General features: G+C 40.2%; 1 protein-coding gene across 1 annotated transcript; it reads right to left on the bottom strand.

Moving 5' to 3' along the window:
* Positions 1 to 1,529: 1,529 nt before the first annotated feature.
* Positions 1,530 to 23,010, bottom strand: hs6st3a (heparan sulfate 6-O-sulfotransferase 3a). Its single transcript, XM_077015281.1, has 3 exons — positions 22,932 to 23,010; positions 21,664 to 22,751; positions 1,530 to 2,539 (listed from the first exon to the last, which is right to left on the bottom strand). The coding sequence occupies exons 2-3, from the start codon at positions 22,218 to 22,220 to the stop codon at positions 1,798 to 1,800; spliced, it is 1,299 nt and encodes a 432-aa protein (XP_076871396.1). The 5' UTR covers positions 22,221 to 22,751; positions 22,932 to 23,010; the 3' UTR covers positions 1,530 to 1,797.
* Between the last annotated feature and the right edge of the window lie 3,315 nt (positions 23,011 to 26,325).

Genomic DNA, 26,325 nt, shown 5'->3' on the forward strand with positions numbered 1-26,325 from the left:
TCCCCGCTGGGCAAAAACTAAAATATGTCTCGGTGAGTGGGAAGGGGAGTTCTCCGTTTCTTTCAGATGAAGTTGAAATTAGTCACCTTAACCTCGTCAGATGCACCTTGGTCTAAAAAGCAGTGGATGACTAATAACAGTGGATTCAGTTGTATAAGACCATGCACCATACTGTATTGTGACTCATAATAGACAGTACACACTCATGCAAGCCCTTATTCACACAAGTGAACCCTTCTCCACTCCACAAACCCACAACAGAGAACACTGCAGCAACACAGTTGAGGCACGAACTTCAGTCACTTTCTGTGACAGATGTAGGCACTAGGTTGTATCTTAGCAGTAATTATTGCAACAGCTGCAAATGGATAGATCCCCAAGAATGTGTTGTTGATCAGTGACTTCTTCTTTGTCAGTTACATTGTCTTACTGGATTAATGGTAACTCCTTTGCTATATGGCCATATAATAACACAGAAATTTACAGACAGGAAGATTTTAGTGCATGTCAATCCCATTATGGATTAGTTGAAACTTCAGTCCAATGAATTAAATACTCCATATATTCTGTTAGCTGCCTTTTCACACAACTGATATCCACCCTGGGCCAGACACCTCCTGCCTAACCAGCTGTGGATGAAGGATCACAGCCCTGGCCCCACTCACCACCCCAAATTCTCTCCTGCTATGGCTGTATCTCTGTGGCCCTGGACTACTATTAACGACTATCAAGAAGTTTAGGACTGAATAAGAATTACATAGCGAATACATGTATATAAATACACACAAAGATGAGAATTCTTTATTCCCATCTTTTCTGTTTATGTATCTCTCTAATTGTTGTTATGGTGACCGGCGTCGGCCAGAGGATGATGTGTTCCCTCCTTGAGTCTTGGTTCCTTTCAAGGTTTCTTCCTCATGTTCTTAGGGAGTTTTTCCCTTGCCACTGTCACCCTTGGCTTGCTCACTGGGGGCTTGAACTCAGACACTTGTAAAGCTGCTTTGTGACAACAACTGTTGTAAAAAGTGCTATATAAATAAATTTTGATTGCTTTTTTTTTTTTAATTGACAACTCCATGACACATTGTACACATAGTCTTGGCTCTGCAAGGAACACAGTTTGGTCTTAAATTTAAATTTCAAACTACTGAATTATTGTAGCATCTTACAATGAATGTATTCCAGGGAAAGGCATCAGGGCTCCAGGACTCCACTTTGTATTTATTACGAACTCACCACTTTGTATTTATTAAGTGGACAACAAAGGAATCCATTTATGTGGTATGTTTAAGAAATGTTACTGGCCATCTCTATATTATTAATGTGGATCATATCTTTTTATTTTGGTCATTAAGTACACTTATATAACAGCAATTTGCAATGATGGCATTGAGTTTTGGAACGGAGTACTGGCTCAAATTCCATCTCTGCCCTCATTTCAATACCAATACCGTACAATCTCAATAAATTACAATTCCAGACCCCCCCCCCCCCCCCCCCAAAAAAAAAGTGTAAATGAGTATGTTTTCAAATGGGACCTAAAAATCTTTAAAGTTCTTTTTAAAGTCATTGTTGAGTCTAATTAGTTCCATTACAAATACACCCATTTCTTTGGAAGGCTGTGCAGGTATGGGAGGGTTAAACCATTACATGAACAAGTACATGAGACTCTTCCTCCCTTTGTTTGAAAGCTCTTGCACTGCTCATGCAGCCCTACGGTAGCAGACCTCCTGCGTATAGAGGTGGAGTAGTTGATGGGGAATCAAACAGGTACCATACGTGTGGAGGGAGACACCCTCACCACCGCACCACCTGACCACTGTAGTCCTCCGAAACACCCGTCCTCCCCTTCCCCCTGTGTCTCTTTGGCTCTCCTCCCTCCCTCTTGACCTCAGACTCCTCACACCTCCTGTCCCTCGAGGCCCTCTCCTCCCTCCGGGCCTGGCGCTCCTGCTGCCTCCTCTCCCGGAGCGTGCGCCTGCAGTGCTGCACCCGCCGCAGGAAGAGGTCGCGTGCGTATTCGTACAGCTGCACGTCCAGCGCGTTGAGGCGCTCGATGCGGCGTCGCGTGGTCAGCGCCGCCCCCACCGCGCCGGCCCGCGTGCTGTTCTGCTGCGTGAAGGGCTCCATGAAGCGCAAGCCGAACGTGCACTCAAACAGCAGCTGCGTCTTGCGCTGGAACTCGGTCAGGCCGAAGAACGCCATCCGCCGCAGGTTGCGCTTGGCGCTCTCCAGCAGGATCTCGGCCCGCCGCGCCTCGCTCATGGACGACAGGTTGTAGCAGCCTACCAGGCTCAGGTCGGCCAGCATACGCGACTGCCGGTTGCTGGCCAGGTTGGACGGGCACGCCATGAACTCCGCTAGGGACACCCCTGTCCAGTCCGCGCTGCTGTAGCACGCTGGCAGCTCGGCGGGCGTGGGCGGGCGTCCATCGCACATGTGGACCGCCGTCTTCCACGTGGCACCCCGCTGCACGTGCTTCCACTCGCTGAGGTAGCGGGACACGGGGTCGCGCAGCAGTGTTATGTAGTAGAAGTTCCTGTTAATACACACACAGGAAAGTGTTTAAGGTGGTTCATTCACTAGGTAATCAGTGCAGCAACCTTACTGAAATGGTCATACAACACATTAGGTTAGTTAATTTTGTTTCCTAACTGTGAGGTGATTGCAAATTAGTATGAAATCTCCAAAATTCCAAACTTTAATACAAAATACAAAAAATTATATATACTTTATCTAAAGTTGTAAGTTGTAAAGTACTTTATAATGAGCCTCTCTGGCAATGTAGAGCAAATTGCAAAAATAGATATCAGTATTTGCATCCTGCCACCAAAATAAACTAACTGGTCAAATTACCGTAAAGTTACCCTGGGATGACTGCTTAGTGTCATAATACTGCTAGCTGTGTGACAGTCTGTCAGAACTTGGGAGGAAAAAGAATGTCATAGTTTAGATAAATTTACATGCTCCTACTGATTTCAGCCCTTAGCCCAGAACAGAAATATGGAGCAGGTCTATACTGTCACTGTAAGATTTCTGGCAGAAACATGACATGAAAATTCACATTAAATGTAGGCCTACTTTACATTACACACAAAAAAACTCTTTCATGATGCATTATTGCATAACTGCAGGTAGAAATCTCTTTACATCTCTGAGTATCTCTGTGTAGTTCTAACCAGAATCCCAAAAATATTACTAGTGATGGTCTATAGGCCTCCAAGGTACAATGCAGATTTTGTTGATGTATTTTCAGATTTGCTATCTCTCATTTCCAAAGATTTCAACCATTTTATAATTGCTGGAGATTTTTACACATACATAGACAGTCCGAAGGACAGTTACGCCAAGGAGCTCTGTGCCATACTAGACTCATTTGGGCTCTCTCAGCATGTAGCTGGGATTACGCACTGTCATGGTCACACTCTGGATCTGGTTATTTCAAAATATTTCAACATATCAGCCTCTTTTTAGGATGTAGCTTTATCAGATCATTACAGTGTGTTCTTTGATACACGGGCCTCAACAGAACAGAAGACCTGGCATGTCAATTTTAAGAAGAGGTTTATCAATGACCAGCTTTTCAGAGCAGCTTTTCACAAAATCAGTATAGCACCATAGAAAGCATCTGGATCTGTTGATGACTTGCTTAACAATTTCAACTCAAACTATTATCGTTATATAAGAAATTTCTCCACTTAAACTATTTCAGGTAAACAGAGAGCACTATGGAGAAATGCTACTGTAGTTCAAACTCAAGAGAATGCAGGAAGGCTGAACGCAGATGGCGTAAAACAAAAATTCAGATACACAAAACAATCTACAAAGACATGCTGCATGTGTACAATATAATAATATGTAAAGCAAGACAAACATTTTTCTCCAAGATCATCAACAATACCATTAACAATAGCAATCGATTCTCAATGGAGACAAATTAACAAACACAAATGCACAAATGGCCCCTGAAGTAATATTGATTTAACAAATGCAATGAGTTCTTAAAATTCTTAATACCTGACAAGCTATTAAACTGTCTCTACCCACAAATCAAGCTGTGACTTGGCCATTACCACAGAAAAATATCATAGAAATGCCCCAATTTAGTGAAAACAATTAAATTTTAATTGAGACAGTGAGGCACCTTAAATCACCTACATGCAACATTGGCCCTCTACCTACTACTTTCTTTAAAAATGTGTTTCACTGAGTAGATGAAATACTTCAAATAGTAAACACTTGGCTCTTATCGGATGTTTTTCCTAATGCACTAAAAACAGCAGTGGTGAAAAAATCTAAATGTGGAAGCAACTGTGCACAGTTATTACAGATCTATCTCAAATCTACCATTTATTGGCAAAATTGAGAAAATCATCTTCAAGCAACTTACTGATTTCCTATCTGCCTGTCCAGACAAATTTCAGTCATGATTTAGGCCTGTTCATAGTACTGAGACTGCTCTAATTAAGGTAATTAATGACATTCAGGTTTAGCGCTTTAAACAGCAAATAAGCAACACGCAAATGCCACGTAGTCAAAACAACAATTGACAAACAATAAGGCCCAGACACAACTTAAATACACAGAGGACAAAAAGCAACACGTACAGCATAGTATGAAAAAACAATGGAGAAGTGATACAGATAAACACTGACACACAAGACGCGCACGGAAGTAAACCCAGACATAAACGTAGACGAACACACACACACGGACATGTCTGAAGGGAAGAGTCAGGGGCTGTACCATGACCAAGGGAAGTATGTGTGTCTGTTCTACTCCTACTTGACCTTAGTGCAGCTTTTGATACTGTAGACCAGGGGTCTCAATATCATTTTCACAGCGGGCCACATGAGCATAATCGTTGCCCACAGAGGTCCAATAATTAACTTATAAATGTAACTACTCATTAATGTTAAATAACTCTGAATGTACTTATTCAAATTACAAATATTACATATATACATTTGCATAGATGTAAAAAATAAATAAATAAATAAATAAATATATAATAAAAACTTACTGTTGTCCTGTCGTCCTGGCCATGTTGGTGTCTGTGTTTGAAATAGCCTACTACATATACTGCACTCAGTATATACTGGATACTGGTCCTCGTAGTAGTATGCAGTACAGTTTCCAGTATGCGACAAAAGAAAAGCATAATATGGGGTCACATGAACATAGTGTTGCATGATGAGATAGAAGATAGCTCTGTTTGCGTACTGGAATATTTTGCGGAAGTAGTATGGTAGTAGTAGTAGTAGTATGGTTCTGCCTTTTTTAGCTAGGCTGTAATAATTTAACTTAATGCCGGAGTTGCAGCCACACTCCAGAAATGTTTATGATTTCATCTGTCCTGTACATGTCCTCATACGGAGCTAATTTTCCCTGTTTTACTTTCTCCACATGGCTGCCCGCCTGCTTGAGGAACGATGAGATGAGGAGAGACAAGCGATCCATCCTGGGCCGGCCACCTCCTGCCTAACCGGATATGCCTACACCAAGGTGGACATTATTACATCTTTTCCTTTTCTTAATTTCTTTCTGTCTAAATTGTTGTTGTGGTCATGGTGACCGGTGTCGGCCAGAGGAGGATGGGCTCCCCCCCCCCCCCCCCCCCCCCGAGTCTTGGTTCCTCTCAAGGTTTCTTCCTCATGCAAAAAAAACTAGGGAGTTTTTCCTTGCCACTGTCGCCCTTGGCTTGCTCACTGGGGGCTAGGACTCGGCACGTGTAAAGCTGCTTTGTGACAACAACTGTTGTAAAAAGCGCTATATAAATAAAATTTGATTGATTGATTGATTGATAGTATGTCATCTGGGGATGTTTCGAGTAAAATTCTTTTGATTCGCATACTGCATACTGATTTGGGGCCCAAGCAGTATGCCAGTAGTATGTAGTAGGCTATTTCGAACACAGCCAATGTTTTTCCCAGTACAGTACGGATCAAATAAGACACAGGTGGGTTTACCGATCCCAGCTGTGTCTTATTTGATCCATACTGTTTCAAAGTACTTAATCCTCGTTGTTTAGAGTCTCCGTGTTGGTCATTGTTTGTTTCCTGGTTCATTATTAAGCTGTACCAACTCGCTTTCTGGTACGTCGTTTCCCCCATCTCCCTATTATTGCGTTTATATTGTGTTCTCTGATCCCTGTGCCCACGTGCAAGCTATCTTTTGCTATGTGGTTTACCTTTGCTCTGTATGTTAATCCCGCTTTTTTGTTCTCATTCGTGTTATAATCCCTTATAGTGTAATTTGTAGTTACAGTATGCGTTAATTGTTGTAGTGTTTCTGTTATGTGGAGTGTTTTGCCCATTTGCCGTGTCTTTTTTTATTAGCCCCATAGCCATGTGCATTTCCCATTACCCGTTTTTCCCCTTCTGTTGAGTTATGTGTCTTATTGCTTTAATAAACTTCCCAAAAAAAATGTAAACTTAAAAAAAAAAAAAACTTCCTATTACGCACTTGCATCACTCCTGCCCAGTCTGAATGTTACAGAATGACTGACCAATACGCCTTTACTTGGTAGGTTTCTGTGTCTGAAAGTGTAGCGTAGAGTAATAGTATAGATTAATGGATATGTTCTCATTTTTTTGTTCTTTTGTAAAATAGTTTCCATAAATTGTTTTCACTTGTACACATGAATCTTTACATGTTGATACTCGAGATATAATAATCATTTATCAGTCAAATTTGTTCTCTGTCCCTCAGACCACACTTTTAAGTGGTTGGAAAAAATATATATATACTTTTATGCTTAAAAACATTTCCATAATTCTATTTATATATTTGATTACCTTTGTAATCAAACAAACACGGCAAACACTTTGATAAACATATTTCAAACATCAAAATGATAGGATTTGAAAATAATTTGAAAATCAGACCTCATTTTCAGCTTTAGGGCCATATTATTTATTTATACAGTATTCTAGATCAAATGTAACCTCATTAGAATGAAGGCTGAGATTGTGAACATAAAAACAAATTTTAGAAAACCTCAGAGGTCTAATAAAATGAGAAACAATTCTGGTATAAGATTATAGTTAAAAGGCATTTTAGATAACCCATGGCTTCTGTAGTTGGATACTGCTGCCTATAACTGGGCATTGCAGAAAAACTCTGACATTTATATGAGCATTAGTCTCATTAACTAATCTATCACATCAATGTCAAATTACAATCCAGCATATCTGGCTAGTAATGTAGCTAAATCAATATGCTTGCACCAAAACCACCCATCTGCCCTTAAGCTTTGACCTATCGGAAAGATCTACTGAAATGCTAACCTGCTCAATAATCAAGCCATGATTAAACATGATCTGAAGGTCAAGACAGCAGGCACAGGACATAATATGTACAGCTCTTGTTGCAGGTAGCAATTATAAAAATGTTCAAATTATTTTATAAATATATTAGAGGAGATGGGCCTGGAGATATCAAAATCTGGGACAACATTATCCTAATGAGCACATGCAAATGCATGAATAAACACAGGTACGTGTGAACACAGAAACACACACATAAAGAGGAACACAAAAATATGATCTCTCCATTTTTCACAGATATCTACCACATTGCTAATACAGTTAAGTCATTCTCTTCAGTCTCTAATAGCACACTCTCACTCTTAATATAATCATGATGCAGTACTACTGTATCTACACACTGGCAGTCTCTAATGCCCCACTGCCCACTTTAGATACCCCAGATATACCAATTAATGAAGAAAGTCCACTAAAGCAAAGATGATTGCAGATGAGAGACAGTTACATCGATGTAACATTATACATACGTAAATCCTATGAGTTTGCTAAGGTTTGCATATATTTTGTATAAAATGTTTATATAACTTTTATGCATATATAAAAATTTGCCAGATTACCTCAGATTAACCTCAGGAGGGCAGCAATCTTACATATATAATCAAGTTTGTGTATTTATGATCTAGTATCTGGAGATCTGCTTTGATCCACCAAATAACTCAATGTGCTGCTTTGGAAGAAATGGGCAGAGGGGTCCATTAGGCAGAGAAGGGTGTGAGAGAGCAGAGCAGTGCAGGATGCTAATATGGTTAGGGAGAGTTTTTGAGATGCCTGCAGCTTCTGGGAGAGGTACTTACTTAAATGGTCTAAGCGGAGAGGAGTAATGCGTGATAGACTCTTAATGCATATAACCATGGGTCTTCCATGGGCATTCTTATATGTCTGAGGTAGACAATGAGTTCAAAAAGATATAGTAGCCTCAGTGTTTTAATATTTTAACAAGCTTTGTTAACATTTTGTTAACCTTTTTCAAACCAAAGTGAATCAATTCATTCTGAACACTGAACCAGACAAATAATTTGAGATCTTACAGTAATAATCCATACAAACAGAAAGTCAGTGAAATGCACAGAATTTCTTAAAACCGCCTCAATATGCTAACTGAAACCTGTAACCAATATTGTAACCTACTGACTTCTTCAGCTGGAGATGACAGCCATCCTGTGGACATGTTAAACTGCTGCCCTATGTCACGCCTATGACACCCAACTTTACATATCAGCCAAATCTGATGACAGATATGGAAAAATTGAGACCTGTGTAAGAGATGTTAAATGCTGGATGTCGCTAAACTTCCTTCAACTTAATGATGACAAAACGGGGGTTCTCCTTCTGGGCCAAAAGACTGCAAGAAAATACCAGATCTAATTCTACATCTCGCAGACTACCCCATTACTCCTGGCTCAGGAGCCAAAAATCTAGGCATCATACTCGACTCTGACTGTATCAATTGATAAATACATAGATAATACTACTAAGATAGGTTTTCTACATCTCTGTAACATCGCCAAGCAAAGAAATGCATTATCCCAGCATGATGCAGAAAAATTAGTACACATCTTTATTAGCTCCAGATTAGATTACTGTAACTCATTATTATCAGGATGCTCAAATAGGAATCTTAATAAACTTCAAGTAGTTTTATATACCACAGCCAGAGTTCCAACTAGAACTAGAAAATTCGATCATATCAACCCAGTCTTATCAGCCCTGCATTGGCTACCAGTTAAATTCCGTATCGATTTTAAAACCCTTCTATTGACCTATAAAGCATTGCACAGGCTTGCTCCTGACTACCTCCAAGAGCTTATCTCCTATTATGAATCCCCATGTCCACTAAGATCAAAGGGTGCTGGCCTCTTATTAGTTCCAACAATTAACAAGGTAACAGCAGGGGGGGGGGGGGGGGGGGGGAGCCTTCTTATATGGCCCCCCAACTATGGAATAACCTTCCAGAATGTGTCCGAGACTCTGACACAGTCTCAACCTTTAAGTCTAGGTTGAAAACTTACTTATTTCGTTTAGCATTTGGTAATTAATTTGGTAAACTTTGGCGGTGGTGCTATAATCCCGTCACTGCACGTGATCACTCAAGTCAGTTGACAGTGTAGTGGATTGATGTAAAAAATCAAGATGCTCCCAAGTCTGTGTTACCTTCTGATTCTGCCTTTTTAGCTAGACTGTAATAATTTAATGCCGGAGCTGCTACCACACTCCAGAAATGTTTACAGTTCCTCTGTCCCACATGTAGTTCCATACAGAGCTAATAGTCCCTTCTTTTTTCCCAAATGGCTGTCCACCTACCTGATGAGGTGAGGAGAGATCCACCCTGGGCCAGCCACCTCCTGCCTAACCAGTTATGATGAAAAATCAACCCACTGCCCTGGCTCCTCTTACCTATATGGAAAAGTTTTTTTTTAATCACATATGAGTCTTATGAGTTTTACCCATATCATATAAATTCCAATATATGGCATGTATGTATTAAATGTATGTACTGTGTGACATATGTCATATATAGAATGTAGAGAGCTTCATAATAGATAACCATAAAAAAACTATCCTATGTGTTTAGATTTGAATGTCATCAGTATCTGGAAGGTTCAGATAATAAAAATATGTAAAGGGTGCCAATCAATTTATGACTACTCCTCACCTATTCATGAGATAAGCAGTTGGTAGAGGTAGAGGCAAACATGTAGGCCAGTACTCACCAGTGGCCTAAGTTTCAAACATTAAGCTACTTTTGTTTACCTTCTTTTCCATCTTGTTAATGTGCAATATGGAATATTTTTCTTGTGTATTAAAATGGCAGTAAATTAGTAAAATAGCTATAGTTTATAAGTATTACAGCCAATAATGAACGAAAGAACAGGCAGTATTTTTATAAGGGGAAACAGTACAGCGCGCGCTGATCTGCTGCCGAGAGGGATTGTTTGGCGGGATTGGACACGCGCCGTTACTGGATCTCTCCTAGGGCAACCTTAATGCTTAATGCTTTAACGTTAATGCTTTAAAATGAATACAAGCAGAGACACAGGTGCAAATACTGACGACACGGGCGTGGCAGATGGAGGGAAACCATAGGAACAGATAACAAGGCGGGGTCGACAAGCAGGTAAAGAACACAGGCATGAGGAACATGGAACCGGAGTGAGAGCTAGAAGAGAGGGGCATAGCCCTACGTGACAGTAAGATCCGTGATGCGTATGAGAAACCTATGCATCCCCTGTGTTAGTCCCCGAAGTTGTTACTCATTTCGTCCCTGTGCCTGTGTTGTTTTTGAAATATTTGCCTCAATCCTCGCCTCATCCTCTGTCTCCAATCCCACTCCTGCATTTCAGTGCCCAGTTTTGCCCCATCCGGTCCCATCCCCGTGTCCCTGCCTGTTCCTGTTCCGGTTTCATCTGGCCCCTCTTCTGTGTCTCAGACTGTGCTTGGTCTTGGTCCCTTCAATCTGCTCCTGCGTTTCAGCCTGTGCCCTTTTTTGGTTCTATGACACCGGTACCTGTGGCTCACCCACCTGTTAGACCCACAGTATTTCAAGATTCCAATATTGTTCCAATAACTTTCTGAACAATGGAATCCTTGGAACCGAACTGTGACAGAAGAGTGCAAATAAAAAGTAAGTGATCACACCAGTCCAAATGACATCCAAATGAAGGACTCAATAATCAGCAGTCAACTGATACAAAGACAAGACATATAAAGACAGACAAACGCCCCTCAGGTGTCGGGTTTCATAATGGCCCCCGCCCACCTGAGGAACAAACACATTACAACAGGACAACATTATTACTGCTGGTGGTGACAGAGGTGGCCGGCAGGGGGCCTCCGTACCATGACACGAACACCCATCACTTTAAAAACACGTTTATTAAACCTCATCAGGTTCTTGATAAAGATTTAAATTGCCCTTATATTTGTAATTGCTCTTGAATTTTGTTGGATACTCTGAGTAGACAGCAAAGATTTTTGTAAGTCACTTGGATAAGAGCACTTGCTAAATGCCATAAATCTAAATGTAAACTAGACAATATGTATCATCAGCAGGCATCAACAGCTTAGAATTGAGCCAGTGGGGCAATGACTGACGATAGCATCAGGGATGGAGGAGATACAGCTGAGGCAGCAGTTGGAGCTGTAAGAGCCAGCAGTCGGGCTAGAGGAGAGAGCTTTAATCTCTTTAAAAATGTGTCTCTCACATTTATGTTGGGCTGAACTGCTTTTGGGTCTGTAAAGTGCACATCAAAATTTACTGTATATGGATAATAATGCATATAATATTGTTTGTATCCAACAGTAATTGTTTGCTATTATTGCTCTATACATTTTTCTCCAAATCTAAACATTAATTTAACAGATGATAATTTAATATATTCAGAGTTTGTTGATATTAGCAAAAAAAACAAACAAAAAAAAATTGCAATGAGGTAACAAAACATTGCGTTGCGATTCTAAAATGAATGGATGACTCACTACTATTGCTCAATCTATCCTTCATCATTTGTACATGTTCAATCCATAATCTGGCAGTGACTGATATTGGATCATAATTAAATTCATATTCTGACCATAAATGCATTCTGAAAAGTCTGACTGCCCTTGTGTGCTGCAGGGCTTCAGGAAATTGTATTTTCCTTTCAGCTGCATTCCTGGAGAATCTGAGCAGATGGTGGGTTGTACAGTCAATCAGGCATGCAGCTAGGCTCAAGTCATACAGGGTGTGGCTACAGAGTGAACAGCTTGCCATTACCATACAGATAGCAAAGCACAAATCCCTCCAAAGGCCACTTCCACCTACTCTGCTTAGACACGCTGACTCATTATTGGCTAGCCACAGAGGTCTGAGGTGCCCCAGGGTCATACTCCAACAGGCACAAGTACAGACAGAGAGAAGAACATGTAGCTATATAGGAATTAAAGCAATGGAGAATACGGTCACCTCTATGTTTCTAATTCACTAAAGAGAGGTCAAAGCTCAAAGCCCTTAATTGGCATAGTGATCATCACGGAGCTATAGTCACTTAGATGCTTAGCAGCTGTACTGAAGTAGGAAGCTACATTTCCTCATTAATCTGTAAGTAAATACAAAAGCATCTTAATCAATATGTGGTCCCTAATGACATTGCAGAGAACCATTTATATACATGCATAATTCTATCAACTGACCCAGATTCACTGCAAAATTGATTTACATTATACAATATCTGGAGCAGATAAATGCTTACTGTGATTTTTTTTTTTGTCTTCTCAAATAATTATATCAGCATCTCTAAGGCACCAATGTATGCAAATGTTTCACAAGAAATGTATGGCATAGCAGCCAATACTTCACAAATAAATGAATGAAGGATACAGGGTTAGAATTAAGAGACAGGCTGGGGGAATCCACAGTGAATAGTCTTCAGATGTTCATAATATTAGAAACATTGAATAGTGAAATTCAGCAAATTTAATTATGATGCTGTACACCAGGGAAAATGTGGGGATGTCCCAGGTCTGCGGCATAGATGTTTCAACCTTTGAATGCTGTTCTTGACTAGTCACCACAAATGAGAGATATCCGTTTACTTCCTTATTAAAGCGATTATGCCTCCAAATTATGGACTCTAGAAAACAATTGATTTTACAGTAACATATTAGATCATTATCTAGCATGTGGGCGATCTGCTAATTTTACAACAAAGCACTGAAGAGAAACTAGAGAGCAGCTGCTATCGCACGACTGTGAATCAAACGTGACAAGAACATATTGCCCCACTTAATGATGGGAAACAGATCCACAGTCCATTTAAGTGATTACAAGCACTTCAGTCACCAACACTCCACTAAGAACCACTAGCCACAACCTGACCTGACGACCACATAGAAATCAGGAGTATCTGAATAGTGAAATCACATCTTCAGTACAGGACATCACCTGCTCTTGAATGTCTGTTGGTGGCATCATCCATGGTGAAACTCAAGGGAAGGGTGAGTCAGAATGTGGAAGCAGAACACTGTGCAGCACTTTTGTTGAGAAACACGTAAAATGAAAAAGAAAAAGTAGCAAAAAGTTTAAAATTAGAAACATGTAGAATACAGGTGTACATAAAACAGAGATTTTCAATCTAGTACACAATCAGACCAGGGTTTTATTCTTCATAGGATTCCAACACAGCTAATTGATGCTTTGATTTTTGCTGATTTGAGCTGGCCCTTTATTGGGTCCACTGTTGGCAATAATGTGTGCCAATAATCCACTTAGAAGTGTTTTTGTGTGAATTTGTACAAGCTCGGTAATTGCCTGAAATGGGAAACAGTACTATTCATTATGGCACTGTTGAAGCATTTGATGTTCAAATATAGTTTAAATGAGAATATTGATTAAAATGGCTAGTAAAAAAAACTGGACAGAATTGTTTTCTGCTGTTAAATTGTAATGGGCTTTATTTCCAGGGCTTGGAAATCAAATACACTGCATGTGCACAGTGTTTTAGCTCATTGATAGTAAGCTTCTCCATCACTCTCACAGGGTCTCTCTAAGTCTCTCCTGTAAACATAGGGTGAAGTGTTTGATGCAATGGCACAAGGACTGGTAGAAAGAACTGCCTCCACACATGCTAAGAGGAAGAGAACTGAGAGGAGATAAGGCTAGTCTACTTATTTAGCACATTTTAGCAGCAAAGTGCTCTATTTGAGATGGAGTTTCACTTTGATAAATTTTCATTAGATAAGAGGGGCAGACCAGACTTACCCCACTGCACTCCCACATGCTGTTCTACCATGAAAAATGGCTCATCTTTAAAGCTCAAAGTAGAGTGTGTGTGTGTGTGTGTGTGTGTGTGTGTGTGTGTGTGTGTGTGTGTGTGTGTGTGTGTGTGTGTGTGTGTGTGTGTGTGTGCCAGAGATGTTATAATGTACATGAATATTTGCAAGCATCAGCTATGTTTGGCATAACAACCTTAATTTTTCCCATGGGAGGAGTTTACTAAGCCTGTGTTACTGCAATAGAGGAAAGTCAGAATGAAAATGAAATTAGTTCTTCTGAGAATGAAATAACTAATTGAATTGAGTTTACATAAAACTTTACGCATGTCATTTAAAAAGTGTCATTCCAAAGCATATTGTGTGAAAGTTAAAGAACAATGCAGCATGTTTGATGTGGTAACTGGGGTCAGTGTCAAGGTGTGACAGATTAACTGTTGATTCAGTGCAAATCGCACTTTTATTTGAACAGCCCTATAGCACCTAAATAGGAAATAGAAAACTACAACAAAACGGGAGTCAAGTTGTAAAAATAGATGATTGTTATTGTATAATCTGCACTGAAACAAATGCCAATGACTTTGGGATGACCCAATGCTGAAAACAATAGTATAAACAAACAAACCCCTCCATCTATACCAAGTACTACAAAACCTCACGGAAAACCAATGAAACCAATGAAAACCACACCAACCTTTTTTTCCCCCTAAACACAATCCAATATCAAAATCAAGCCCCAGGCTTCTTTCCAAGGGATACACGGCTCCTTTTATGGCATCTACTTCCATTTTACAGTTCGTCCCACTGCCCCGTCACCCAATCAGGATCAATGAGGCATGGATCCTGCGTAATTAGTTGCAACGAAACCAGAACTGCATCAGATAGACAAACACACCACACACAACTCCCTCCAACTATAGCTGGGTACAGCTAACATACTGGTATACTGATTTGTGAAGGTGAAGACCACAGCAAGGGACATGCATCACAGCATACTTATCAGCATATATACCATAACACTTACCATAGCGCACATACATTCATACATACTATAACACACTGAAACACATACACAGACACACACACACCTGACATGCACTCGGCATACTTCACACAAACACTGCACTGGCACACACAACAACAGACACAGATAACCCTGGTGCACACAAGAAACACCATTGCACACTGAAACACACATACACACTGACAGAGAAAAGAGGCTTGCTAGTGAGGAAGTAACTTTTTAGCTAGTCGGTATGTACTACAAAAACGTGCATAAAAACAGTTCTGTTCTGGCCCGGTTTGATCTGTCAGACTAAAATGGATGCAAAATCTCTTTTCAAAGCAGATGGCATGCTGTCAGTGGTATATGGCTAAAATTCAGTTTGGACATCTGAGACCATCTTAGGTGTTAGACGTGACACATGGAAGGGTTGCTATTAAGTAGGGATATGATCACTGGCTCAGACCTCACATGTTTAAGCCTCACAATATGTGGATGTCTTGCTTTTAATTTTTCAGGTTCACATGCATCTGACCGACAGTAATTCAGGCATGTGGTTACATTTTAAATTAATTCTGAGTATGCCTTTCTTCCCTGGAATCTTTAGAGTGTTGCATGGAAAAAAATGATTTATAACAGCAGGCCAGAAGGAAGACATAAGTGGAATATGTAAGTGATTACAAAATAAAAAAAACATACTCTAGTACAAGAGTGCTTATTAGGGGTCCACTACATGTGATCTGTTCAGTCTCAGGAGGAGGCTGAAGGAAAGAGAGAACAGACCATGTACAAAGGTGGAGGTTCTCCTTGTACATTTTGAGCTGAGGAGAAGAGTCAGTGTAGAGTGTGTAGGTGTGCGTGCTACTTTATGGTACACACATATCAGTTTCAACGCATCCTGTACAGTGTTCCTCACTGCTGATCCTAGACCTTCAAGTAAGCTATTCTGGGCAACCTAGGGAAGCCCTGGAGAATAGGGCCAGGAGTTAGAAGAACATTAGCATATTTCATCTAGGGTGTGTGCATGAGAGAGGTGAGAAGAGAGAGAACAATGTGTATATGTCTGTGTATACATATGAAGGTGTATGCCTGTTAGCTGCAATAGTGCTCGCACATAAATCTCAACAACATAAACAGAATGCTTGGAAACTGGAGAACAGTTAAACTCCATCTAAGTGGCAAACTCCCATGGCACTTGGGCCAGAGTCAATCCATCTATGAATCTCAGACCTCTCTCCCTCACTTTTCTTTCACCATTAGCTCTTAAGTTGATTGGTGGCCACCCTCCAATCAGTCTGATGGTAGGCATTTATAGATTGTTGTGATTTGGCTAAAACAGTGCTATGCTATTGAACCAACTTCATTTTTCTCTTACAGGTGACCAAGGGGCAAAGCAATAACTCAAATCTGCTGCTCGTGTGCCTTCTGATCCTATTAAAATACACAAAGCAGAAATGTCGTATCTTCTATGCAGCATTCAAATTAGGGTGGGGAGTCAATAATATTCAATTCTTGAATATTTTGAATGAATTCATGAATACAATTTATAATATACAATTAACAATAATCAATTTATAATATACAATTTCGTTTTCTCTTTACTGTTGCTGTCACGGTCACAGTCCCGGACCCTTCCCTGTGGGCGTGTCGTTATGTCGTCTGCGTACAGTTATGTCCATGTTTGTACTTCCGTGGGTGTGGGTCGTTTGTGAGCGTGTTCGTAGTCGCACGTGTACCTTGTCTCGAGATCACGAGGGTATGTGTCAATCACCTATCTCAGTGGTTCTCAAACTGTGGTACGCGTACCACTGGTGGTACGCAGAGCACCCCGCGGTGGTACGCCAGATGAGCTCGGAAAATAAAAGATGCTTTGAGTTTTTTTTTTTTTTTTTTTTTTTTTACACACACACAACACATTTTTTTAATTAAAACAGAATTATGACAAGTCCTGAAATTCAGAAACTAAAAGGGATGACTCGTATTATTTGCGGAGAAAATGTCGCTAAACAGCTCGATCTGGTGCATCTTTCAAACGACACAGTCACTCGCAGAATTGATGAAATGGCGAACAACGTCAGACAAACATTGACCGAGAGAATTAAAATGAGTAAATGCTTCTCACTGCAGTTAGATGAATCCATAGATGTCGCAGATTTAGCCAACTTGCTCGTTTCCGTGCGATATGAGTATGAGGGCATGTCGCACGAAGACTTTTTGTGCTGTAAACCCCTACCAACACGAACTACAGGAGAACTACATTATAACATATGTGTGTAATGAGCAGGGTTGCCAACTTTCACGCATTGAGCGTGAGAGACACGCATTTGACCGTCTTCACACGCCACACATCCGATTTCTCACGCCGACAAAAAAAAAATCTAGTTTATTTACCTCTGATCCACATCTATGATTCAATGAGTTACTAGTTTGCTCTGGCACCAACCACCGCGATATAATACTTATCTTGTGTCCATTTTACATCCTCCCGGTAACAATTTACGTTCGCTAACCCCCCGTCAACAACTTAAACTCGCCAAACAGCTTTTTCTTTTTTTTTTTTGGGGGGGGGGGGGGGGGGGGGGGTGGTACGTGGAGGTTTTTCGTTTGACAGTTGGTGGTACTTTGTGTAAAAAGTTTGAGAACCACTGACCTATCTAATGTGCGTTCGCGCAATGTCTTGTGCTCGTCTTTGTCTAAAGTTTCGTACCTGTGTGAGAGTGCCTGTGTGAGAGTGTTTTACACATGATTTTTGTCCACATTAAATGTTTGTTGTTGCACCGTTAGATGCTCGTCGTGCCTCCTCCTTCAAGCGTCACAGTTGCAAGCTGTGAACAAGTTGTGAATAAATCACTAAACACATCTGGACAGAATACAGAGATATAAATGCACACTACACATTACAAAAAATTGTGTTATCTTGGTCCAATACACAATTGATCCCTTGCAGCATTGATGTCTACTAACAAACTAAATAATAACCTCAACAATAACCACTATTTTATATCAGGGATATTTCTTTCTCACACCGTTTTTTCTTTTTCTTCTTATACATTTTAAACATTTCAGGAAGTTTTGCAACACTTCTTTAAAGTTAGTCTGTCACTTAGTCTGTTACTTCACTACATCATTGTCAGGTACAAGATCATCAAACTCAGACTGACTTGGGATGGTCCGTTTGTGCATTTAGGAGATGGTCGGTCCTGGTTAAGCTGCATCCAGCATGCCGTACCACATTTAGACCACACAGATCTATTCTGTGAAAGAATTGTGTCTGACAGCCATTTTTGGGTGTTATGATAATCCCTAGCCAATACATTCATGATCATTTGCAGTAATCTTGTGTTAACCAACAAGTAATTGAGTTTCATTTTCAGGTATGCTTGTGCAAAAAATATATTTTAGAAAAGCTCTCCTCAGCCTAATACAAAGATGCAGTGTAGGACTATTCAACTTTCAGTACAGGATTCACAGACTTTGAAATCCACACAGATATGCACTGCACCACTTTCTTTTTACAAACAGAATCACTGAAGACCCAGTCTGAGTCCACGTTGCACAAAATGTCCTCCTTTTCAAAATATCCTTTTCTTCTAGTCTTTGAAGCTTTGCCTCCACTTTTGATCAATGAACCAGGTGAGCCATGTGGTAGCCATATTCAGTAGTGGTTAAATGACCAGCATCTTTGTAGGCAATCAGTACTAGAATGACAACATGAACCATTGTGGAGATTCATGGTCTCAAAGAGAAAAGGACAGGATAAAGAAGAAACAGGGGATATACTCACTGTAGTAGTGAGCAAGGAAACCTTGGGCAAAACAGCGTTATGCTCCTTGGGGGTAGAGGGCAGTAGATGCAAAGCCCCACTCATAGCCTTCTTTGTATATGGTGCAGGTGTATATGGTCTTCTTGCATCTTCTTAATGTAATCTAAGTGCTAAGCAGGCAGATGAGAATGAAACGTAGAGTATGCAGACCCCTTTCTTTCACAAAGGTTGTCCAACTTGATAGACAATTAAAATAACTCGGGGCATAAGTCAAAATGTGGAAATCCAGTGCATAGTCCACTGCTGAACGAGAACATTGCTACAACAAGATAAGTTTTCAACTGGCCTTACCCTCTAAGGGATGATTAATCAGCTGTGAACTGGGCAGTAAAATGTTCATAGTCTCTAGTGAGCTCTCCCTCCTGTCTCCATACTGCTTTTGTCCATGAATGCTGTCCCATTCAAAAGTGAAATGATGAATGTAGTGCATGTGGCCTCAGTGGAAGGTGGTTTGTGGGTGAAATGTAATGAGCATTGTAACTAAACCCCTTAGAAACTGAGTTTATCTTCATACGTGTCATATAAAGCAATACAAAAGAGAGGGGGAAAGGAAAGGGAACAGGAGCAGAGAGAGTAAAGATCTCAGGGCTCTTCCCTCGCCAGGTGCAAGAGAAGCAAGGCAGTGTAAGTTCAGTTATGAAGGGGATAAGGGTGGCAAGTTGCTGAGTCTGCCTCAAAAGCTGCTCTACCATATTCAGAGGGATTCCAGGTACTAGTGATGCTGACCAAAAAAATGTCACCGAGTCACTTGAGTGTCTGATAACAGCCCATAACCAGCTGACTCCATAGCTTGGGAACGTAAATCTTCTGTCTCACAACATGAACCCAGATTTAATGTACAACAAAAGTGGCAATCTATAAACAATATAAAAGGCAGGCTAAGGTCACGCATAGGATTACAGGAGAACCAAACAGACAAGCCTTAAATGAAATAACAGAGAAAACAGCCATAAGTTCAAAACAAGAGCACAGAAACAGAGAAGTCAAAATGGCTTTGTATCACTAGACAAAGTTGCAAAAGACAAGACAAACACAAGGAGTATACACATGAAGAGCAAAACACGACACGTGATCAATAGAAAAGGAATTGGGAATAAATAGGAGGATTATGGGGTATGTAGTCCATGAGATACACTAGGAGGGACATGCATGGCATCAACTTTGAACAGAGCCAATAATGAGGCATGTGTAATATCCAGTTTAGTTTTTCTCTTTACTGTGTTACTGTGGCAAGTTGCAAACTTCACCTTCACAGTACACAACAAACACAAAGCAACACAAAATGTGTTAGCTGAGTCCAATACACTAACAGTCATTAATGTCTGCCTGTGATAAAAATGCACTCTGTATCCCAGAATGAATAGAGTTTGTCAGCTATATTTAACCTAAATTACCCATCACAAATTGAATCTGATAAACTGGCAACCAGGATATACAGTATGTAACAAAATATTGTGCCAAAGTAATGTCTGAGTTTGAACATATCTATACTTATAGATAGCATTTCGGAAAAATTGCCATGTTGTTGTGTCACCCTTGGATTTTATTCTGTTTAAGAACTGTAGTAGTCACTGTAGTAGTGAGATCACTGCTGAAAAAAAGCTTACAACTCAGTGCTCATGGCACAAAAATCACATTAGTCAGAGACTGTAAATGCCAAGAGCAGCTATCTTTGGTACGGCACTGGAAGGTGCCCAGTTATATCAAACCAGAGATTTTGCTTAAATCTGGACTGTAATCTCCCCCTGGATGATAAGACGTCCTCTAGCCAGCACTAATCTCCTTGAAAGAAGCTGCAGATTACAAAATCCCCTCAGTTCTTTGTTGGATTAACTCACTGCCTCTCTGATTATATCAGCCATGACACAGGCACTCCCACCACATGTAGGTTATGGTTAATCCTTGCAAACACTTGCACTTATATACACACACCATCCAGAGATATTTAACAACAGATTGCAGCTATAGGTATGTCAAAAGCTATACTAAGTGTGATAAATTACATTGTATGTACACCTGGATTTATGTATGTACACAAGCAACTAGGCTAACAGCACTGAAGATGCCTATATTTTGCCTCTGCTCCGACACAAAGGCCTGCTTACTTCTAACACACGCTTCTCTGAGCACACACAATGAGCAGACCCATGTTTCTTGATTCAGTTTTACATTTGAAAATATCCTGAGAATTTTGCTTTGAACAAAGGTGCTTAATTTATTGAAGATTATTATAATCAATATATCCCATTCTTATACAAAATTTCTGCTTCAGTTGAATCATCAACTACAGAATGATTTAAACCCTTTTACACACATACACAAGTAAATAGAAAAGATGCAAACAATTTATTAGTGTGAATCAAGAGCAGCAACTACCTAACTATAGTACCTAACTATACTCCATTACCTCACTTTACTACATTCAAATGAGGTTTTAAAAAACATTCTTGTTTCAGCTGACCAGTGTGCTTGCCACCATAAGTTTAAGTGTGACACAGAGGTCTAAATATTTGAGAAACAGCCTACTGCACGCTTTTAAAAGGGGCCATTTATCTTCAGTGGAAAGGGGTCACTTTAGTAGAGGATTGTAAACATGTGCTTGCACCATCCATGGAAAGCCTTTGGGACATTGAGGGATCAAAAAGCGATATTCTACAAAAAGAATACTTTTAGTAATTTAATGCAACTGTTTCAGTAGGAACACTGGGCTACTTGATGCAAGCTATCACTTCTACTGAGTAAATTCTGGTATCTACACCTACCTTTGGTTAAGTGGAGAATCTTTTCTTTGTTTTTTGTTCATGATAGCCGGTACGCAGTTTGTCAGCTCCGTCCAGTCCGCGTGCAATCCACAACTCCATCCAGTTGAGAAGCGGGAGAAAAGCCATGACTCCGCTTTCCCTGGACGGTGACAGGTGCATTTTTTCTGCCCTGCTTTACAGTCGCACGGGCGCTCAAGTCGAATGTTTCTTACCAGGTGCCTCCCAAACGAAGTTCCCCCGGTCTTCTGAATGTGAAGGAAAACGATCACGTCGTTTCCTTTCATGTCAAAATCCACGTGGCGTTCAAGATCCTCGAGTGTAAAGTTGAATTTCGACTGGAATGTTATTGAACCATCCTCGTCAGTCTCTTGAGCCTCCGTGTCTTGATCAACCTCCGGTGTATGTCTGGACAGCAAAAAACTCAAACCTGTCGAACTCTGCGCAGTCCGGAATCGGCAAGAGGTACTACCTGCTGGACAGATATACTGATAGCCGATCATCACAAATAAAACGGTCAGAACAGGAATAAAAAATAGTTTATTGGATTTATCATCCATTGTAAAATCAAATAGAAGACTATGCCATTTGCGATTCTCAGTTCACTGCGATAGTCGCCGTGGAGGATTACACTGATAGCACAACATATCGACGTCGAGCTGTTGGTTCACTGTAAAATTATTCCATTCAAATAAATGACGGACACTCTTCATTATGCGACGCTGAACAAGTTTGGCTACCCATGCTTAAATCTATATAAAGCTAATTGCATATTTTTGTCAGTAGTTGAAAAAAAACACATATTACATCAAATTGAAGCCTGCATACGAGAGAGTCTTTATTATAATTAGCTAATATTCATTAATTCTAACTTTGAAATTACTTCTTCCAAAGGACAAGACTGAAAGCGCTTTACAACAAACAGTTCCCACTCTCTGGCGTCCATCCAAGAAACGCATACTCCGGCTTCTGTTGACAGATATTTTTATCGTCCAGTCCTTTCCCCATTTAGTTAATGTTTCCTTTCGAATGTGGAACTTCGTGATGGAAAACCTTCACAGCAGGCGAGGACGGCCAAGCGCACTAAAGTCCTGCAGCGATAGAGCGAGTCCCAATTTAAATACCAGCACAACGGAAAGGCTATTTAAAGCTCTATAAGCAGTTTATCAGATCGTATATACTTATTTGAGAATTATGTATTTGCTGTTAAACACCCCGTTTCAGCGCACGATTTTATGGAAAAAAGTTTAAAGCGTTCATGCATAGCCTACTTCATCTGCAGAAAAGCGAGGAAGCGTTGCAGTCCCAGCTATCAAGACGGAAATTGGAACCAAACGTAGCACGAGCCTGAGTAATTATCCAATCACAATAGAGATAAACAGAATTGTTGATTAATGCAAAAACATTACGACCTACTTCAGCCGATTCAAACAATGTAATAGCCTACCCGTTGATTTAACAAAATAGTTATGGACGGCTACTGTTACCGAGGGAGTTGCGACGTATTTTACTTTGCAGTGAATGACTTAAAAAGTCAGAACACCATGTAGAATGTGCATATAGCCTAATGTAAGCTGTTTTATTTCGATAGAATTATAAAGTTTAACGTTATATAAAGGTTTAGTGTACGTTCCAAAAGACCAATTGATGCGTGCTTTTACGTCTTCAATAACTGGTATTTAAACATACGTGTTTCATGCGAGTTTTAACATTTTTTCTTTCCAGCTTTTTTATCCTGTACTCTGAAGGGTTCACCACATATAGTTCCACTTTGGAGATGTCGTAGTGTCCAGTGATTGGGAATATATATATATAATCAAATAGTCTAAACACTATACTTGATCAAAATCTGGTAACGTACACTCACCACAAAATTGGCGATTTTTCAGCACTAAGGACAGTTCACAACAGGCTTTAATCATAGTCTGTGCTGTACACTTACGAGAGTAACGCCAATGCCAACGTAGACCTGCAAATTGTCATATTTAAAAGAAAATAAGTCGTTCGCAGTAGCTTTGCTATCTGTAGTGGATTGTAGCAACAGAACAGGTGTATTTTTCCTTTGCCCCCACTTATGAAGGTACATACAGTGAAAAGAGCACGAGATTGAGGTTATTTCCCCTGTTTTTCAGTTGAAGTGAAATAATGAGGTAGGATGACTAAAGTTCCTGCATTTCGCCCACAGACACGTCCCAACGCACCCTCCCCAGTAAAAGAAGGCATAGGGGCTTTTATATATCACAGGCTCTTTGTCTGCTCACATGCGTGACAGAATGAGAATCGGAGCAAAAGAGATTCACAAATAACATAATAAAGTTTCACTTTGTACCTAAGGCAGGTTTTACGAAAGAAAAATGGATTGCATGTATGTTTCAGATCCTCTATTCCTGTGTGTATCTAATGTCACATAAATCTCATATAAAAAAACATCTAAGATTTGCATGACCCAATTAAATGTAATTTATTGGCAGTCTATTCTATTCTACAAAATTTTTTCCACTGCACTCTGTGTTGTGAATTTCTTCTTCTCTGTTCAAATCACATCATCACGTTCATAATTATAGCTCCCTAGTGACAGATTTAAAAGGCAGAAATGCATTGCAATATGCAGTGAGAGACATCCATGACAGTCCAATGATAAACTGACTCTACAGCAATGCCTGAGAATGCATGCAAACACTCATCTTTAGAAACCAGAAGTTACGAATGAGTCTTTCTGCTAATTGGATTGTTTATTTTATTTACAGCAATGCAAGTAATTAAAAGAGTAAATAAACACAAGTGCCGTGGTGACATGATAAATGCAATTAATCTGGAACAGTTTACGAAACAGCACAGCAGGTGTTCACTGATGTACTCTGTGAAGACATATATGGGACGATAGGATTTTTTGAGATAGGAAAAGTGAAATTTGAGAGCATTTCCTTAACACACCTCTGCCTCGCTCTCTATGTATGTATGTATGTCTGTTTGTGTGCATTTGTGCATGTGTGTGTGCGTGTATGCTATATGCTATATATATATGCTATAATGAGATCTTATTATCTATTATCTTATTATCATTGTCAATGTTGTAGCCTCCTGCTACAGCTAGCCCCTGAAACTCTGGGTTTGTGAAGTGATTGTGAACAATGTCTGTTTGGCTGAGATGCTGTATATTAAATGTGGGTGTTTGACCAAAGGCCTCCGTGCCTCTGCAGAGAGAGTTAAGGAGAATGTAAGGGACACTGAGTCACTGAGGAAAACGTTGTGCCTTTTGCTATGGCAAAAGTCCTAACATTTTGTGTGAAGTAAAAAATGATGAGACAGAGTTGCCTCTTACCATGAACATTGATGAGGCATGAATAAGTTTTTATGAAAAGACTGGTCTTTTTGGTTATTTCCATAAGTGTAGTGGTAGTCAGCCACTCTGCAGACCTATGAAAGTCTGTAAGGAGTCCCCAGACCTATGGTCATCTGTAAGGAATCCTGGGGATGTCTGTAAGGAATCAATAATCCATACATGAAGTTTTACTAATGCTCTAGCCCCTGGCCTAGTTTCTGCTTTCCTGCTCCTGAGAGGGAGCAGAAAGAGATAGAACAAGAGAAGGTTGGACAAGGCCCAAGGCATAGAATACTTCATCTTATATTATAAAACTAGGGAGTTTTTCCTTGCCACTGTCGCCCTTGGCTTGCTCACTGGGGGCTAGGACTCGGCACTTGTAAAGCTGCTTTGTGACAACAACTGTTGTAAAAAGCGCTATATAAATAAAATTTGATTGATTGATTGATTGATATTCTGCTCTCTTACACACAACACTCAGACACATACACACCCCTCTATTATTTTTTTTGCTCTATAATTTTTTTTAGGCAAATGTTCTGTAACATCTGGTTGTAACTATGCCCATGTCCTTGTTGAACATACAAGAAGTACCTTTATTAATCCCCTTAGGGAAATTCCTCTCTGCATCTAACCCACCTGGAGTGCACACACATACCCAGAGCAGTGGGCAGCTACCATCACCAGGATCCAGGGACCCACTGAGGGGTTATGTGCCTTGCTCAAGTGCACTTCAGCCAAGGTTACTACTGGTCATGGAGCTTGAACTGTACCCTAACCTACCCTTGTATTTAGGAAAATACAGAAGATTTTTATTGGACAATCTTAGTTGTAAATATCGCTGTAAAAACAATAACATTTAAAACTTCATACGCTTGCAAGAATTACAGGAGTAATTTACCACACAGATATAGTCTCAGTAGCACAAGTGAATACATTCAGAATATAAGGACATTGCATTCTGCAGCTCACAGCAAAGTCTCACTGTCACAAATGGTTTCACTCCTTCTGTCAGTCCTGTCCATGTATTCTGTTTAGTCACTTCCAGATCCGTTTCTCAGTTAGTCCTGTTCATGTATTCTGTTTAGTCACTTCCAGATCCGTTCCTCAGTTAGTCCTGTCCATGTATTCCGTTGTCCCTCATGTTCTTGTCCTGTCTATCCTTCCCCCTGCTTTGCTCTCAGGTGTTTCTGGTTTTACTTTTGATTTGTTTGATACCTATGCTCCCTGTGTTTCAGTCAATGTGTTATGCACTATACTTGTGTTAGATTCCCTGTGGGTAGTGATTGTGTTAGTAATCCCTGGTGTATTGTATTCCTGGTCTGTGAGTTACCTGTCTGGTT

The sequence above is a fragment of the Brachyhypopomus gauderio genome, chromosome 8, assembly GCF_052324685.1.
Source record: "Brachyhypopomus gauderio isolate BG-103 chromosome 8, BGAUD_0.2, whole genome shotgun sequence".
Lineage (NCBI taxonomy): Eukaryota > Metazoa > Chordata > Actinopteri > Gymnotiformes > Hypopomidae > Brachyhypopomus > Brachyhypopomus gauderio.